Below are 20,210 nucleotides of genomic sequence, written 5' to 3' on the forward strand. Positions count from 1 at the left end.
TTATTTTAAACATTAAGAAATCATCACACACGCACATGCGCACGCAGGCACACACACACACACACACACACACACACACACGCACATACAACACACAACACACACACGCACGCACACACACGCACGCACACACGCACACGCGCGCGCGCACACACATGTTCACTTAGGCCACATTTCCCATATCCCACACCTTCCGTGTAGCCCCCCGCCCACTCACCTTTACTCCGTCTGATATCGCTCTTAGTGAACAGACATTAAATCAGTAACAACAACAAGACACAAGCACACACGCATGTATATATACGTGTGTATTATATATGTGTATATATATTTTTCTTCCTTAAATTTTTTTTTTTAATGATATCTATCCATAGGTCTAGAGAGAGAGCGGGGGAGAACATGATATGAAGAAAAACAAAGTAAACAACTTAACAACTCTTCTATCATTATTAAAGAATGACTTAAATTCTACTTTGAAGATAGTTTAACTCAAGATATATATATATATATATATATATATATATATATATATGTATATATATATATACACATCTATCTAACACACACACACACACACAACATATATATTTTTATATATAGATATAGATATATATTTATGGATGTGTGTGTGTGTGTGTGTGTGTGTGTGTGTGTGTGTGTGTGTGCATCGTGATCAAATGAATTATCTGGCAACTGTAACCTGTCTCACACGCGCGCGCGCGCGCACACACACACACACACACACACACACACACACACACACACACAGAGCTAAAAAACAAGCAACAACAAAACTCGCTTTCATTATATCATTATATTCATTCTGTGAACGGTGAAAGGAGGGATACAAGGAGAGGAGCAGTATCCAGGGTTCTTTTCAGAAAATAAAGATGGTATTTTTTTGATTATTATTTATTTTTTGTTAATCCGGAAAAACCCAGTTTGTTTATAATTGTTGATACATGGACGACGATGTTTGGGAATCTTGATAAGGCCCTTTTACCAGTCAATTAAGGGTGAGCGGGTTACGGCAGCCAAAATTTCACCTCAGATGAAGGAGTAAGAGCATTGATGCCTTTGAAATGCATGGGACTAGGAACGCAGAGATGTATGTGTAGTGTACAGAAATAAAGGGACGCTCACACACCCCCTGCTGTGTTCAGGGTGAATGGTGTTTCGTGGCGAAACTCTGCAGGGTTCACTGGGCACGGCGGCAAACGGGTTTTGTGCATTCAGGATTGATGTAAGGAAACGGGGTTTGGTATGTGCAGAAAGTCTTTTTGTTGTTGTTGTTGTTGTTGTTGTTTTTGTTTTTGTTTTGTTCGTGATGAATGAATGTTCTTCAAGTTGTAAAGTTGAATTTTTGTTAACACTTAAAAAAAAACAAAGCTCTCTCTTTCTCTCTCTCTCTCTCTCGCACACTCACACACACACACAAACACACATTCACACACACACACACACACACACACACACACACACACACTCACATAATTATATCTACCTACCTACTGACCTGCCGATCTCTCTCTCTCTCTCTCTCTCTCTCTCTCTGTGCAATTTAAGGTGGACTCACCAAAATTAATCTGGGGGTGTGGAAGGTTGGGCGGATGTGGGTGTGGGTGGAGGGTCCAAGAGTTTGGAATCACAGAGGAATGCACTGACTCTATGACCCCCCACCCTCCCCCACCCCCCCCCCCAAAAAAAAAAAAAAAAAAAAATCTCCTGCGTGCATATTCTTGCTTGGAGAACTGTTTTGTTGACTCGAGGTTCATCAGTGGCCGACAGGCACAAGGAGCTGAAGAGCCTTCGCATGCTTATCCTGTCACAGACTTTTAAGGTCCGCGTCGTCCTTGCACAGTAAAAGAGGGTGTCACGGGAAGGAACAGGCGATTTCTTCCCTTCCCCCCTCAACCTCCCCCCCTCCGCCATTTCTTCCCCCCCCTCCCCAACTTTCCTCAACCCCCACCGCCCCCCTTGCTCCCCACCATCGCCTCCTTCCTATTCCTCCCTTTCCCTTATTCCCGCTTCCCTCTTTCCTTATTATTTGTCTGTCCCTGTCTTTTATTTCTCTATCTCTCACACTACCCGTTTCTCCTTGCAACAGCTCTTCTCCTGTCCGGGAACAGTGCTGTCGACACGTCGTCAGCCCAGGCCATTGAAGGGATTTCCTTCAACTATCTCCGTGGTCCTCAGTGACGCCTGTTTTGTTCGGTTCTGATTCACACAGCTGCTTGTGTGAGTGTTGGGCTTGTGTGTGTGTGAGTGTGTGTGTGTGTGTGTGTGTGTGTGTGTGTGTGTGTGTGTGTGTCCAGTAGGGGACCCCCCCTCTCTCTCTTTGTCTCACTCTCACAACACACACACACACACACACACAGACACACAGACACACACACACACACACACACATCTATCTATCCATCTATCTATCTACAGACACCACACTGAAAAAAAAAAAAATGTACGTGTAGCTCGAGCTTGATTGTTGTGAGAGAAACCCCAAATTTACTCCAAGGAGAAACAAATTTTGTGATAAATAATCCAGTTTGGATTTTTTTTTTTAATAGGATATGTCTAGTTTACGTCTGGGAGAAAAAGCAACGACCAAAAACTATTAACCCTGTTTTATTCAGAGGTAGTTTTAAATAGTTTAGTGTTGACTGACAAATGTTTCTCCGGTTGGTAAAGAGTTGGATCTACAACAGGGTCATCATCTTTATTCTCTCCATATCGTGTTCATCGCTGGCCGTTAATTACCGGCAAGGAGCGGAGCCCAGGACATGTCATGTACATTGCAAAAGGGAGCCTGGTTTTGTCCTGCCTGGTTGCGGAGGTCTGTAGTATAGCGGACTGGAATAAACGTTGTTCTCTCACCACCCCCCCAATACCCCCCACCCATCCACCCACCCACACTCCTCTTTTAACCCCCCCCCTTCTCTTTTTCTGTGTCCCAATCCCTGTCTCCACCCCCTCGATCCCCTGTCCCCACCTTAACAATACATCTCTTTTGGGGTTTTGAGAGAGGGGTGTGGGGGAGTGGGGGGAGGAGGGTGTGGGGGGTTGGGGGTGGGAGAGGAGGATGCTCTTAACCCGGCCCGTCCAGACACATGTCATGTTTTGTTCCGTTTTGATGGAGACATCTGCTTTGGGCCTTTTTTTCCCCCTTTTTTTTCTGTTTTGCAGAGGACTGGGAATCGCGCGCGCACATGAACGTGCTCGCATGCAGGCGTGCGTACATGCGCGCGCGCGCGCGTGTGTGTGTGTATACACGCACGCACGCATGTACGCACGGACGCGCGCGCGTGCAGGCACACAAGCAGTTTTTTTTTTTTTTATAAAGAGTTCACCGTCTACCACAGTTTAGAACTGACTTCTTGTTGTTTTAAGACATGTATGGTTCGTTTTTTTTGTTTTATCTTTTGGAGAAGAAGTGTGTATTAATCAGCAAGTTTCTCTTGATCTCTTTCACAAACACACACACACACACACACGCGCGCGCGCGCGCGCACGCACGCACACACGCACGCACGCACGCACGCACACACGCACGCACGCACACACACATGGACTCTCTCTTTCTCTCTCTCGGCATAGTTCCCCCTGCCACATGGACTTTTTAAGTACCAAAGTGTCGCTTATCCCTTATAGTAGTTTATTTTGCTTCAATTATGTTTTTCCTTTATGTTCCATTTCATCTGTTCTGCACCATTTTTGTTTCTAATTTGTACCTACTATGTGACTAGAGCTTTGCAGCTAATGACATTCAACATTTCAGTGTTCAGTGTTCAGTGTTCTCTGTCTCTCTCTCTCTCTCTGTCTCGCTCACTCACCCATCATCCCTACCCTTTCCTCTCAACCGCCTTCTCTCACTTTCCAACTTTCCCCCCTTCAGTTCTTCATTCAGGACAGATCGCCCCACCCCCTTAACAACACACACATACACACAAACACACACACACACACGCACACACACACACACACACACACACACACACACACACACACATACACACACACACACACACGCACGCACGCACGCACGCACGCACATTGGAAAAAAAAGAACAACAACAACACTCAAAAAAAGAACCTCGCAGGCGACAGACATGACAGTCAGGGTCTTTCTTGCAAGCTAAGCAAGACGAAGAAGACGAGAGAGAGAGAGACAGAGACGAAGAAGAAGACACGGAGAGGGATGGAAGGGAATGGAGAGAAAAGGGGTTAGAGGAGGGAGGGTAGTCGGGGTAGCGGGGTGGGGTGGGGGTGGGGGATTGTGGGGGGTGGGGGGGGTGGGGGTGGGGGGCGAGGAGTTTATTTATTCCCAATTAATTTCCGCTGCACCGCCCCACTCGTTAGCTGTGACAACTATTGTCACCGGAGCTTTACGGAGCACTCCGGGAAGTCCCGAAGCCTTGGGGCCACGAGGCTTTGTAAGCCTTTATCAGCCCTCCCCCCGGGATTACATTAGCGCGAATTAAGGTCTCGTGCAGAGAGACGGGAGACGAGGGGGTGGGGCTCTGGTTCCGAGGGGTGCTGGGATAATGGCGGGAGAGAAGGGAGGAGAGAGGAGAAGGTAGGAGGAGGTAGTGGTTGTGGTGGTTGGAGGGGTGTGGGGGTAGGAGGTGGATTGAGAGGGGAGTAGGAAGGAGGAGGAGGAGGGCATGACAACTTTGAACAAAACTTGTTGTTGGTGAAGATCATGGGAGTCCCGAAGGTGAGTGACAACGGATGGCGATGTACGCTGGCGCGTCGTTGTGTGCGTTCATGCAGTGCGCATACACGCGCTCAGACGAACATTTATGCACACACACACACACACACACACACACACACACACATAGCGCGCGCGCTTTTTTTTCTCTTTTCTTTTCAGTCTACTTCCTTTCCTCGTGTTTAAAAGAAAGAACAGAACAGAGAGAAGAAGAAAAAAAGTGGGCGGAGATTTTAGAGGGGTGGGAAAAGACGGCTCGACCATGATGATATCAGCTAATCGAAACGCCACCGAGAAAATGAACTCGCTTCAACGGCTAATTCAAGACGCCTCCTCGCCTTGAGCTGAAGATGAACAAGTCCCCTCCCAGCACCCCCTTCACCAACCTCCTCCCTGTTTTCCCACCCCCTACACCATCTTGCCACCATCTTCACCCCCTCCCCTCCCTCCTCCTCCCACACCCTGACCCTTCAGACTGTCACCCCGCCCCCGCCTCACCGATGACAAACGCAGACAAGAAAGCTATGGTAAAAACGACGTTGTGGTTAATCAGCTCTTCACGGGGTTTAACCTCTTCACTGTGATGTTCAACAACAGTGAACACCCTCCTTCCTTCCTCCCCCCCACTCCTTTCCCCCACCCCACAACCCCCACACAGTTCCTATCCTCCACCCTAGAGGCTAGGACCCTCACCCTCCTCTTTCCGCCATCCTAACCAAGCTAGCCTCACAGTACCCCCTCGGCCTCTTTCATCCAGCCTTCAAATCCGCGTGTGTGCTGTCGCCAGAACGAGAAGAAGGGTGTGTGTGTGTGTGTGTGTGTGTAGGGGGGGAAAGTGGTGTGGAACGAGAGTACTAGAAAGAGGGTGACAACGAACGGAGGGTCATCCCTTGACAACTTCACCTCTTGGCTGCAGTGGGTGTTTTTTTTTCCTCAGTGCCCACTTCGCACAGTGTTCCGTTGTCTCCGCTGCTTTGATGGTCGACGACTGTGTTCACACTGGGCGTGGGTTTCGTTAGCTGTCTTTTCTTCGTCGACTCTTAGCAGAGAACTTACGGGGTTTTGTTGGTCTTACAGTTGTTTACAAACTTGAATTTGTGTTCGGTCTTTAAGTGATGCTGCGAACACGTTAACCTTTTGCGGTATAAGATAGACAGACCTTGTCAGTTGTCATGTAAAGATAAATCGTCAGCTTTTATGCTCTACTGGTTGTTCTTGGACATGTTAAGTTATTTTGCCCTGTCCTATCTTGAATTAAACGCAATCCCCTGTGTATCAGTCTGCGAAGGACAGAAAACAGGGAATTTCTAAGGACGTCTTCTGCGTAATGAAAGCAGAGACAAAACGAATCCCATTCGACCGCTCGGCGACTTTCCAAAGAGCTTTTCAGGACCACCACACACAGAGAGACTGAAAGTGACGGGGAGGATGACAGAGGCCGGCCAACGACTGAGAACAACACACGTGACGGTTTGCTGAGAGGTCAAGAGAAGGGTCAAGGGGCAGCCCTGGTGTGTGCGGCCATTCTGAAGGCAACGTGTGGAGGACCCGGGGCGTCATCACACCACCCTTCAGACACTGCGGGGTGACCGGGTGGGAGAGCGGCCGCCTTGGTGTGTGATATCATTGTGAGAGAGGGGGAGGATTGTGTTCGTAACTTGTTGACCATAATGTTTGAGAAACGACCTGTTATTTTTTGCCACCCACTGTTTTTATGCGTCTTTCAGTAAATTTTTCGTGGTTGTAATATTTTGTCAGTGCAACCGGAGATAATCCTATCTAGTAAACTAGCGCACAAACAACCGTTGCATACAGTTTTTGTTAAATATTTTTTACATTTCAAATGAGGTACCACTGTTTGGAAGTGATTAAAAAAATCCAAACAACCCCAGCTAAAATAGATAAACAAACCAGTAAATAAAGAAATAGATAAGTAAATAAAAGAAAGGGAGAGACAGAAAATCACCCGGACATATTGACTTTCTGTCCTTCAGTATCGATTTCCATTATTCTTCATCAACAGAAATCGGTCATTTCAAACAAACGTGTTAACAAGTACCATCCACAACCACAAACCCTTTTGAAGCGACTGCGTTGAATTTCCTTTTATTATTATTATTTTTTTTTACTACGCAGTCTCTCAACGGTTGACATCTCCTGGAAACCATGAGTCTGTCCGCTCCGACAAGGTTCCATTCCATCGACGCCATTCTGGGACTGGATCGAGTCCACGAGGCTTCAGACCATCATCGGCGTCGTCATCATCATCATCATCATCATCACCACAACCACCACAGTCCGCGCCAGCACCATCATCACCTCCAACGTCAACACCACGACCATGACCATCAGCATGACTATCATCAGCAGGCACATGGGCGGAAGGTACCGGGCAAAGTGGACCTGGCCACGGTGAAGCACGTGCAAACATCCACGTCTTCGACACTGGGGCGAGAGATGGGGAGCGGCTTGGGAAAGCTGCCCTCGGCTGCCGGTGTTGGTAAGTGCAGGGGCACTTTTACTGATGACTTGACTTGACTTGTGATCGAAGAGTGTTTGTGTGTCTTGGTCTTTTCTCGACTGGCTCTGTTTCTGTCTGTCCGTCTTGTGTTTGTCTTGTCTGTCTGTGTTTGGTTGAGAATGTGTGTGTGTGTGTGTGTGTGTGTGTGTGTGTGTGTGTGTGTGTGTGTGTGCCATCGAAAAAAATAAATCATTTGAAACTACAATGGTGGTATAAGCATAAATCTCCCATTTGTTTTCTGACTATTACATTAATATTAGCAGAAATAAGGTATGCGTTTGTCAGTGCGTGTGTAAGAGAGAGTGAGTGAGCATGCGTGTGTGAGTTCGTGTATGTGTATGTTTGTGTGTGTTGGTATTTATGTCTGTGTCTCTGAGAGAGAGAGAGAGAGAGGGGGGGGGGGAGAGATTGCTCTAGCATGTTTGTATGCGTGTGATCTTGCAAAAATTGGTTCCATTATTGTTTTATTTTCACGCTTGCTAAAAATTGCCACTGTTTCCGCGCCAGAGATAGTGCGTAATATTTAGAGTTTATATTCCGTTGCTAGACTTGTTTATGAAGAAAGCGGGGCGAATAGTATACTGTCTATCGATATTGATTTTCACAACAAGGCATTGAGATCTCCACCCCTTGTCCCTGTCACTCTGAAACGTGTGTGTGTGTGTGTGTGTGTGTGTGTGTGTGTGTGTGTGTGTGTGTGAGAGAGAGAGAGAGAGAGAGAGAGAGCGAGTACATATTAAGATACTTTTCTTTTTCTTGTCTAGAATTGCTTAAAAAAGGCTTTCGTAACTGCATTTCTTTTATTTCTCAATCTCCCCTCTTTCCCTCAATTTCTCTCTTTCACTCACTCACTCACTCACTCTCTCTCTGTTTGTGTGTGTGTGTGTGTGTGTGTGTATGTGTGTGTGTGTGTGTGTGTGTGTGTGTGTGTGTGTGTGTGTGTGTGTGTGTGTGTGTGTGTGTGTGTGTGTGCTTGTTTCTTTGAGAAAGAGATGCAGACACAGAGAGGGGATACGAAATCATGTGAACGTTTTTTGTTTGTTTGTTTTTTGTTGTTGTTTTTTCTTGACAAAGAAGTGTGTGCGCATAAAGACAGTCTTGCCGAATGAAACGTTTGAATATTAAAATCAGAGTGATTTATGAACGCGAGCCCTGTTTAGGGAACTGTTTTCTGCTGAACAGCTTAAATGTTCAGATCGATGATACATTTCATTTTAAGAGGTGTTCTAAAGGCTACCGTCAGTCAGAGTCGAATGGGAGAGAGAGAGAGAGAGGATTTGTGGGGGGCGGGGGGGGGGGGGGGGGGGGGGGGGGGGCGGAAGGGAGAGAGAGAGAGAGGAGAGAGAATGGGGGTTGGGGGTTACACCTATTATCTTTTTTTTTCTTGAGCAGATTCCATTTGTTTTTTTTATTTATTCATTTTTTTATTTATTATTCATTCATTTCATTTTACTTGATTTTTTTTCTATACCGCCATGATTCTTTAAATCATTTTCGCTGTTTTGTATGTACCGTTTTCTCTTCTTATTTTATTTGGTATGTATGTTTATTTCCCCTACAACGTGTAGTTCAAAACTAATGGAAGTGAAATGGACATGGCTTTCTTTTCCTTCTTCTCAGGGGTTCTTTTTTTTCTTTAAAAAAAAAAAATGTATAATAATATTCATCCGGATATGGGGGGATGTATTCAAGGCTTTGGGACAGAGCCAAGCCTTTCCTTTTAAAATGCAAAAAAAAAAAAGAGTTCAAAGTCAACAACAGCTTGACAGCAATGCATACTTACGTCTTGTCGGCAAAATCCCGAACAAATACAGTATTGGTTTAAGCCATGAGGCTTTCTCTAAACAAAATTGGGATAGATGTATATTTACTTGCTTTAGGAGCGCCCAGCTCATAAACGAAATACCACAGCTAAAAATCTATGAAGCCTAAAGGAAAAATTATAATAAGCACTGTACACAAAAGAACGGCAATGCACTACGAACTGTTTCTAGAATAAACACAGGATCAAAGAGCTTGATGCAAATTGCTTCTGAATGAGATGTAGAGACATAGGATATTAAAGGTTTTGTTCAATGTGAAAACAAAAAAAGCTGTATGCAATACTTCACGGAATCAATGTAACATTAAAGCATGTAAGGAAAATTAACAACTACATGTTGGTAGTGGTTGGAATTTCAGTGTAAGTGGCGTTAAGAAGAAAATTAAATACAGAAGTGGGATACAGGCAACGACGGAAAAAGTCTTATTGTTTTTTTGTTTTGTTTGGTTTTTGTTTGTTTGTTTTTTTCTTCTTCTTCTCACGTTATTCTTCTGCTTCTCATTATTATTATTATTATTATTATTATTATTATTATTATTATCATCATCATCATCGTTTTTGTTGTTGTTGTTGTTGTTATCATCTTGAATAAACAAAGTAACAGTCGCGGCTTGCCGTGAGGAATGTGACCGTGAAAATGACGCTTCTGGACGATGTCAAAACAGCGTGAAACCGTTGTGAAAAATATCCACCGTTTCGGGGACAGATTCAGGTCAGTAACTCTGTCGGTTAATTTCTTTGAAAAGGAACTTCCGAGAGAATTATTAAAATACATTTAGAGTCCATCCAGATTTAATTTAATCAAAAAACAAAACAAAACAAAAAGTACAAACTGGACAATTGTGCTGTCCTCGTTGAAACACTTACTTGTAGACACACACACATCATCATCATCATCATCATCATCAACAACAACAACAACAACAACAACCATCACAAAAAGGACAAACTAAACAACAACAGCTAGAACAAAAAAGGACAAAACAACACCAACAAAACACGTAAAAACACCAACAAAACCACGCAAACGGAAATGGCCACCTGTACAACTTTCTCCATTGTCCCTTCCCCCCACCCACCCCCACATACCCCCTATCCGGCCCTTCCACTCCCCTCCCTACCTACCCCTACCCCCACATCCAACCCCCTCTCCCCCCCCCGCCCCCGCCTCCTCTCCCCCCCTCCCTTCCCCCGCCCGCTCATACTCTCTGTTACTTTGAAACTGGTCATACTTAACTAAATAAAGTGTATATATTATGAACGCGTTAGTGTGACAAGGTGTACAGCTTGCGATGGTTAGGCCTGCCTGACAACTGATGCGATTCTGACGTGCCATCTGTGTGACTCGATCGAATGAACTGACCGTCAACGTATGCATATAGGACACAGTTTTGTTTCTCGAGATATTGGAGAAACCCCCTTATCAAACTTCAGTGCCACCTACCACTAACTAGTTACCTGAACTCCAGTTGTATACTGATTGAATTCGTTGCACTTCGTTGACCAGCTAGGTTAAAAGTAAAGTATGAGGACAATAGCTTCCCATATGTCTATATATATGTGTGTCTATATCTATGTCTACCAAGCCTAATGGACCATTAATATGCAGGGCTGACCAGATGTATCAAGGAAAGTGAACACAGAACTGTGTTTTCTGTGTGTGTGTGTGTGTGTGTGTGTGTGTGTGTGTGTGTGAAAGAGAGAGAGAGGGTATTTGTGTATGTGTATGAGTGTGTGTGTATGTGTGCGCTTGCTTGCTTGTATGCTTGTGCATGTGTGTAGTTCTCATTCAACATCAGTGTGACAGGGGCTCCATAGGCACTGTATTATTTTTCATCTGTGGCATTACTTTTTTTTTTTTATAATCAGAGATCTGGTCATAAAAGAAAAAAAGGAAGTATGCAGGAGGTTCTGTACAATGCTTCAACTTACAAACGAACCAACTTTCAACTTACAAAACATTTTAAAACTAACTGTAAATGTTTAGACATATCAGCAGTTAAAAAAAAATCATTATGTATAGACCATTTAGTTCCTTTACATTTAAATCGAAATTAGTAATATTTCAAAACAAATTTTGTAGTACATTCATTAAAATGAAGAAAGATAATCTTGTAATGAAATATTTTGTTATATTTCAAAGTTTTGTCTAGAAAGCTTATAAGGTAGAGATTTCAATAGGAATATATATATTTTTTTAAAGACCGGAATGCTATGATCTCTGCGACAGATGGAGATTAACAGTGCGTGGTTAACTCACTCAGTACGGCCAGTCCTCTCTTCTCCTCTACACAGACCCCTCGGATGTCCAGTGGGTGTCTGAATGACCCAACCTTTAGCTTCTGTCGTCAGAATTGTGGTATTCTTTGTCAACATTCACCTCTTCAGTATAAGAGCCCTCCGCTTGCAATAATTTGATGGTGGTAATTGAGGTGAAACGCTGTTAACGTCGTCTCTTTCGCCGTTCGTATGGAGAGAGTTAATTTAATGTTCTCGTTTACTAAACCTAAAATGAGGAACCGTTTGAACAAATGGTAAAGCTAAAAACACAAATTTCAAGTTTAAAGTTTATAAATTATGCGAAGGAGAAAATAATTATGTAAGCATATTTTTGTGCTGAACATAAAGTTCTCCAATATGAAGCAATACAATTTATGATTAAACCGAAAATATTGATAAGACATTAATATTATACAATGGTGTGTAAAATATATAATTGTATAACCAAAACGCTGATCTTATAGAATTACTAGTCATTTGACAAACTCTAAAAGAAGTAACTGCAGAAAAAAAATTGGTGAGGGGAAAGGGTTGAAGGTGAAATAAGGCAGCTAAGTCTTTGATTGCACTCAGACCTATGATGGATAAGAAGTTGTGTTCAAATACCATGAAATGATAACGATAATATTAATAATAGATAGTACTTATGTGGTGCAAACTCCCCATGTAATGGGCTCTAAGCGCCTTACATGAAACAACACATATACAATAGTGCATAATAACATACCTCTGCACATGAAAAAACAACACATATATGTGTATCTTTACACTAAGACAATACTACAAATTGCAGATATGAACACACACACACACACACACACACACACACATACGCGCGCGCATAAAAAATACCCTACACACGCACACACACACGCTCGCGCACACACATACACCCGCGCACACACAACCATCCATCCACAGACACACACACACTTCATGATGACTTCAGTAGAGGGCAAAGTAGGGTGGGTAGGAGGAGGAAGAATGCAGACAATTAGCTATGCTTCATCACACACCAAATCAGAAATATGATGGACGAGAAAGTTAGAATTTTATCCCAAATCAGTTGCTTAGCAACAGTTTATCATAAAGTGCTGTTAATATTTCTGATTTGTATAGGAACAAAGACTTTTAGAGTCACGCTTAGCGCAGTCAGCATATTTATATTCTGTCTGCTTACAAACGTTTAACTGAAGTTGCTGCCATCATTTGTTAGGGAAAGTAGCACCACATAATAAGCTATGGCTGCGATCCGTTTTTTTTTCTTTCTTTTTCTTTTCTTTTTTTCTTTCTTCTTCTTTTCTTGGCTTGCAATGTCTGGTTAGCCCATGACATTACATCAGAGGATGTTCATGTTCTAAACGTGACTGTAGCTGTGCTTAACATGTGTGATGTTGCGTGTACTCGAGCCAAAAGACACAGTTCTGTAATTTTACAATTATCACAGTTGTTTGAGGAGAGCTCAGCTCAGCTCAGCCCAGCTCATCTTATCTTAACTTATCATACAGTGTCACAAACAGATTTCACAGAAATGTGCCTGGCCTTTTCGTCTGTTACCATAGCTTCGTTGACAAAAAGCGGGAAAAGGTTTCGTTCATTCAGAAACCTCCAGCGGTGTGTTTCAATTTATTCCATCATGTTGCGTTTTCAGCTCTGAAGCAACAACACACACAAATCTGTCTTCCGTTTTCCCTCCTCCTCGTTTTGAAGCGCTTCCACATTCTCTGTCTGAACAGCTGTCTTGGCAAAAGAGGGGGATGCCAGGAAAAATATGGTCCTGTCTTTCTCCCACAACAACTCGGGAGTGAAACGTGTCATAATGCGAGAAAGAAGTAATTACTGTAATTTATGGGTGGGCGATTGGCACATAAAAAAAGGATTGTGAAAATAATACGTTTTCTGCGACGCTGTTGTCATTCACCCCGAGGCTACTCTTCACCGCGGCCCTACTGTCGCCTGTGTGCTGACAGATCGCATTGAGGGGAGCCGGGGAGCGGGAGCTAATTTCATGGGCACAAAAAAATGCTTTATCGATGCACAATCACTTCTTGACAGCCCCCTCAAATCCCCTGCAATTTTCGGCAATTTTGATATGTACAATGCTCCGTTCTTGTCCCGGCAGGGGGTTGGGGGTGGGAGGTGACGGCGGTTGAAGAAGAGAGGCTTGAAAGACGGAGGGGGGGACGGGTGGGGGGGACCCTAACGCACGACTCGTTTATCTGCCTCTTTGGTAGCTTTTGTCCAAGGTTTAATTAAATTAGTTGAGTATGAAGAATACAGCGGAGGGCAAAATTTCCCCATCCACCTAATCTCCCAAAGATGTTCGGCGCGACAAAGAGGGGAAGTCGGCCACAAAGCGAATTATTTTCGCCTCGGGGTGTTGACGGCGGGGGTCCGGGCGGGACAGGGAGTGGAGGGGGAGGAAAGCCGACACCCCGATCAAGTTACCGTGCAGGGGCATTGAAAGCGGTGTTGTTCGTGGCACAAACACGACGCTAAACACATCTCAATTACTTACCGGGGCGCCGTGTGTCGCCGTGGACTGGGTACATACAGTGGGAGGATCCTCGGGGAGGAGGGACCCTGGCGTCTTTCAATCAGGCTCTGCGCCCCCTCTGAAGGGAACTTGAAGGAGAGATTGAGTTCTATTCTTTCCACCCGTTTCTTTTCACTTCCACCTCGCTCCCTACTCCACCCCACTCCCATTTCGTGCTCGCCTGGTGATGTTATAATGGGGAGGGAAATATGAAATGAATATTAAATAAACAATATTATTTTATTAAATTATTGAGTGAATGAATGGTTGTATACTTTGCAAATCTAGTTTCAAAGTGTGGGTATTACGGTTTTCTCCGGAACCGGGGCGTCTTTTCAGTGTCCTCGCCTTTTTGGAAATTCTGCGCGAGAAATGTCCCAACTTTTCAATGGCCCTGTTTTCTTTCTTCTTCCCTTTTTTTTTTTCTTCTTTCTGTTGTCGTTTCCTTTTAGTCTCCCTGGTCCATTCATCAGTGTGTGCTCCAAAAACTTCTTGCCCCTTCTGCCTCTGCAGTTCTTGAGATGCCTGCGAGACTGGTTTACTACTGTGCATTGGTAGCTTGGTTTTTCCAACACTGGGATGGGTACGAGTTTCCCATTCTGACGCATTGTTTTCTTATTATTCAGCCTTTTGTATACATACATTTTTGTCTTTGATCATTCCTTTTTCTATTATTATTATTATTGTTGTTGTTATTTTATATTATTATAAGTATTAGTATTGTTATTGTTGTTATTATTATTATTATTACTATTACTATTGTTATTATTATTACTACTATTGTTATTGTTCTTATCATTATCAACATTATTGTTGTTACTGTTATTATTTGCTCCCTCTTTTTCATCTTGGGAAAAGGGTTTACTGTAAATTTCCATACATTTCAGTTGTCGAATAGTTCATGAGAAATCAAGCAGGCGGACAGGAACCAGACAAGAACAAACAAACAAAAATCAAGCATTTATGTAGAAAAACGAACTGTCGTCAACGGTGATTTATTATGATTACAAATAACCATTCACTCTCTCTCCCACAGGCCTTTCGGGCGCAGTAGCCGAGTGGTCAAAGCGTTGGACTTTCAATCTGAGGGTCCCGGCTTCGAATCTCGGTAACGGCGCCTAATGGGTAAAGGGTGGAGTTTTTTCCGATCTCCCAGGTCAACATATGTACAAACCTGCCAGTGCCTGTATTACCTTCGGGTGTATACGCACGCAGAAGATCAAATACACACGTTAAAAGATCCTGTAATCCATGTCGGCGTTCGGTGGGTTATGGAAACAAGAACATACCCAGCATGCACACCCATCGAAAACGGAGTACAGCTGCCTACATGGCGGGGTAAATAAACAAAACGGACATACATGTAAAATGATGCATGTCTGTCTGAGTGTGTATTTGTGCGTGCCTGAAATTTGATTGAATGACACAGGAGACGAATGATGAGCGCTCAAGGGCAGCCATTAGTCGGCTCTCTCCAGGTAGGCAGCCTGTTGTGCAAATGACCCCGCGTTAGTAAAGCGCTTGAGCTTGGTCTCCGACCGAGGATAGTCACTGGGATGAGGCGATAAACCGAGGTCCCATGTGCAACTGCACTTAAAGCACGTAAAAGGAACCACGACAACAAAAGGGTTGTTCCTGGCAAAATTCTGTAGAAAAATCCACTTCGATAGGAAAAACAAATGAAACTGAACGCAGGAAAAAGTTATTAAAAAAAGAAGAAAAAGGGTGGCGCTGTAGTGTAGCGACGTGCTCTCGTGGGGAGAGCAGCCCGAATTTCACACAGAGATATTTGTTGTGATAAGAAGAAATACAAATAAAGGTATCCATATCATTATCACCATCTTTCGGAGTCACTATTTTTGTACCAAATGTTTTGTTTTTTCTTCTTCTATTTGTATAATAAACATAAAAATAGATACTTGGAGGTGATAAACGGAATGGTTGGCATCTCTGGCACTGTCTTTGTTCTCAGTCTAAAGGATGCTGGTGCTCAGGTTGACCATCTCGCCTTATTGAATGACATGCGTATGGTGTCTGGTAAGTGTCTTCACCAGGACTTGAGATTTGGGCTTTGGGTGGTTATGTTTTTGCCTTGCCTTTAGCACTGACTGGAATGGATTTCCGTTACTTTGTTGGGACGAAAAGCTGCCCACGATATAATTCAGTTCCGTTCTAAATTATTTTCAAGTTCCTCTGTTCTCGTCTGCGTACTCTAAACACTTTGACCTAAATTCACGAATGGTTGGTTTTCACAAGCGCTGTCTTCTAAATTTCTGAATTAATGGGTTTCACAAGCACATTGTCCAGAATCTGTAGGACATTGGCTTTCACAGACACTTTGTCCTGACTTTGTAGGACGTTGGCTTTCACAGACATTTTGTCCTGAATTTGTAGGACATTGGCTTTCACAGACACTTTGTCCTGAATTTGTAGGACATTGGCTTTCACAGACACTTTGTCTAGAATTTGTAGGACATTGGCTTTCACAGACACTTTTGTCCTGAATTTGTAGGACATTGGCTTTCGCAGATACTTTGCCCTGAATTTGTGAACTGATGAGTTTCACAAGAAGATCAGCTTCAGTTTGAAGGAGGTGTGCACACTGATCCATTTATGCCACAGCCACATCTGCTGTTGATAAATAATAAACAAATGAGTGAATGCATACAGATATAATAGTAAAGTAAAGGATGCGTTGAAGGTACGTAACTGGGGAAAAATTCACCACAAGTACTTTGTTCCGAATTAAAGACATTGTTAGATTCTGGTTTCCACAGAACATTTGGGTTAACTTTGGGAAGTTTAAGTTTTCATAAGCACTTAGTTTACAGTTTATGTACAGTAGGTTTCATAAGCACTGTGTTCGACATTTTTTAAACTGATGGTTTTCAAAACAGGGACCAAGGATTTCGTTGTAGCTCTTCATGATCTACAATAAACAAAAACAGTCAAAGATTGTCTTTTATCTTTTATAGCATGTTCTTAACTTCTGTGTAGTCTCACTTTGTGCTGTAGAGTCTTTTGTAAGGTTCTGAAATGGGAAGCGAGTTCAAACGGAAAGTGGTGATCGATGAAATGATATTGTTTTTATGTTGGCATCATTTTGAAAACAATGTCTTGAGTATGGGTGCTACTCTCATATTTACCTTTATTGAAATTCGTCTGTTTATTTCACCCATTTATCTATTTTCAGTCTGCGCTGAATGTTTCTTTTTTTTTTTCTTCAATGTAGCCGTCTTTATTTATCTGTTTCTCTCTTTCTTTTTTTCATCCACCCCCCATCCTCCCGAAAATGGAGTATGACTGCCTACATGACCCGATTTCTACCCCTTTTACCTTGTCTATCCAAAACTTTATTTTACAATTTTTACAAAATCTATGGCATGCCGATTACAATTATGCTCCTTTTTACATGTCTGTATTTTAAGTGAAAATTGCTGTTTTCTCAGCCGTTTAATCATATGTGTGTGTGTGTGTGTGTGTGTGTGTGTGTGTGTGTGTGTGTGTGTGTGTGTGTGTGTGTGTGTGTGTTTGTGTGTGTGTGTGTTTGTGTGAGTTTTGGAGTGTAACAGTTGTAGTATTGAGAGTATGTTACTTTGTGAGTTTTATGCATTGTGTTTTTATAATATATAATGGTTCCGTTTTATGTTTCTACTACTTTTTATATGCCTTCTTGTTTTACTTTAGGTACTGGATTGTAAAGCGCTTATAGCTTGCTTATGCTTGTATTACAGCGCTATATAAAAATAAATGATTGTTATTATTATTATTATTATTATTATTATAGAGGTAAAAAGGGTCACACACATAAAAGCTCACTCGTGTATACATGTGAACGTCACAGGAGTCACAGGCCACGAACGAAGAAGACGTAAGAAGATTCACTTTCTCCTTTCCTATTTTCTTTCTTTCTTTTTTTTCTTTTTTACCATCTCTCCCTCCCCCCCCCTCTCTCTCTCTCTGTGTATGTGTGTGTGTGTGTGTTTTACCTTCAGTTTAACGTCTATTCACTATAAGTGTTTTTAGACGGAAAGGAGTAAAGTAGTGGATAAAGGAAAGGGAGTGCATGTGAATATTAGTGTAAAAAAAGTGTTCATGTTATGTATCAGAGGAAAGGTATATTATTATAAGAAAAAGTCTAAAGAGATTGTGGTGTGTATTGAATGAGGTGTCATGGGTTGGGAGAATATGTATATGCATATCAACAAGTATTAACCTACAACAATGTAAATATAAATAACAACATTAATCATAATACATCAAAGGAGGATACCAACTGGACTGGAGTTTAAAATTTCTGAAAACATTCTAAGCAATGAATAATCATTCAAAATCTTTTCAGTGGCTAATGAAATATTGGAAGAAAAGTCATCAACTACATCTTTTGGAATTAACGGTTTTATGCTCGGACAATGAATGAGTAGATGGCTTACAGTTATTTGCTTACCGCGTATACATTTTTAGAAAATTTTGTACGAAATGCATTTAAACGAATTCTATACATTAGACTTGTAATTTGTATTGAATGTGCTGCTGGTGTCGAATTTAGAAAATGTTTGGGATTAGCTGCATTCTTTGTGTTTACACAACAGTGGTAATATTGATTATTTGAATCTATAAGTAATTTCTGAAATCGATTTCTGGATACATTTTCCATACAACTAATGCATTCATGCAGTGTGTGTGTGTGTGTGTGTGTGTGTGTGTGTGTGTGTGTGTGTGTGTGTGTGTGTGTGTGTGTGTCTCGTTGGTACGATACTCGAAAGCAACTGAGAAGTATTTGCCTAATATGTAAAAGTAAAAACAAACAAAAACAACAACAACAACATAAAAAACAACCAACAAAAACACACACACAAAAACATGAAAGTAAAAAAAACTAATTTCGCCGTGAACAATATACAAAAAAAATATACACATGACAAATGTAACGTCTTTAATTAAATCATTTGCGTACAAAAGTAACTTGGCTGGTACACTACAAACACATAGAAATGATTATACTTGTGTAAAGTCACTCGCCAAGTTCATTGCGGAAGCAAACAACTTACCGGAAACAAAACTTTCAGGGGCAGAACTGAACTGGGCGTGGAATTTGTTTTGATTCTTTGTGTGTGTGTGTGTGTGTGTGTGTGTGTGTGTGTGTGTGTGTGTGTGTGTGTGTGTGTGTGTGTAAAGCGTGCTGGTCGCCACTGAATTACACAGGAATGGTTGATTTTTTTTAATGTCTTTGTTTTTCATTTGGGTTTGTTTCATACATGAAACAGAGAAGACAAGCCGTGTATCCCCATGTCATACACCATGTTCACTGCTGAGAAGGTTGTTCATTTTTCATTGTTTATTTCTCTCTCTCACACACACACACACACACACACACACACACACACACACACACGTCGTCCCACGCTTACGTGCACGTGTAATAGCAAAAGGGTGGAAGCGGTCTGTCAAACCCGTGAATGTAGATAGCATAGAGGCCTACCGTTTCTGGAAAACAGTGGGTCAGCTAGTTTTGTGCTGTTAATTTTGGACAGTATCGACTCGATCCTTCATTCAGTGTATAAGTAAGTGTGTGTGTATGTCTGTGTCTGTGTCTGTGTGTGCGCACGCATGCACGCGTATTATTTTTTCCTTAGTTCTGCATCATTGGCACACCAACAGTGTCAGAATGTCATACGCACACACAGAGAATGTCACACACACACATACACACACACACACACACCACCACCACCACCACCACCACCACCACCACCGCGTATTTTTTTCTTCTCAATTCCGCATCTGAACAAATACAAAAAACCCCACAAAAAACAACAACCCCCCCCCCCCCCAAAAAAAAAAAAAACCCAAAAAAACCCAAAAAGGGTGGCGCTGTCAATGTAGTGACGCACTCTCCCTGGGGAGAGCAGCCTAAATTTCACACAGAGAAATCTGTTGTGACAACAACAGCAACAAAAAGAGAGAGGAAATAAGAATTATCTATGTACAAAAAACCCCCACAAAACAACAACACTAAGAAATTAAAAAGAAGAAGAAATGAATTTGTATTTGTGTACAGACAAAAATTCTTTTCTTCTTCTTTTTAATTTTTATTATATTATTTTTTTTTTTACAATTCAGGATACAAGAATACTTTATTTCAGATCTAAACAATTCAGGATACAAGAATACTTTATTTCAGATCTGTATAAGAGAAAGAGTTCACACGTTTGCTTCTAAAAGAGCAATAATTTGAAAAACGAAAACTGTTCGTGTGTATCTGGTAATGAACTGATCCGTTTATTTAATGCTGTACGAACTTAAAGAAAAAAAAAATCATGATAATCAATTCATTGAT

At 42.2% G+C, this 20,210-nt stretch overlaps 1 protein-coding gene across 2 annotated transcripts in view; it reads left to right on the forward strand.

Moving 5' to 3' along the window:
• Window positions 1–20,210, forward strand: part of LOC143297176 (retinal homeobox protein Rx2-like) — a 37,994-nt gene that overhangs the window by 5,700 nt on the left and 12,084 nt on the right. Inside the window, exons 1-2 of one of the 2 annotated variants that reach the window (XM_076609369.1) lie at window positions 5,549–6,324; window positions 6,848–7,211. The exons of the other annotated variant lie outside the window; for it this stretch is intronic. Coding sequence (XP_076465484.1) covers window positions 6,878–7,211 — 334 coding nt within the window. The 5' untranslated portion in view covers window positions 5,549–6,324; window positions 6,848–6,877. Of the gene's footprint in view, window positions 1–5,548; window positions 6,325–6,847; window positions 7,212–20,210 lie in introns of those variants that run through there. 2 annotated transcript variants of the gene reach the window in all.

This window comes from Babylonia areolata, chromosome 22 (genome assembly GCF_041734735.1).
Source record: "Babylonia areolata isolate BAREFJ2019XMU chromosome 22, ASM4173473v1, whole genome shotgun sequence".
Taxonomy (NCBI): domain Eukaryota; kingdom Metazoa; phylum Mollusca; class Gastropoda; order Neogastropoda; family Buccinidae; genus Babylonia; species Babylonia areolata.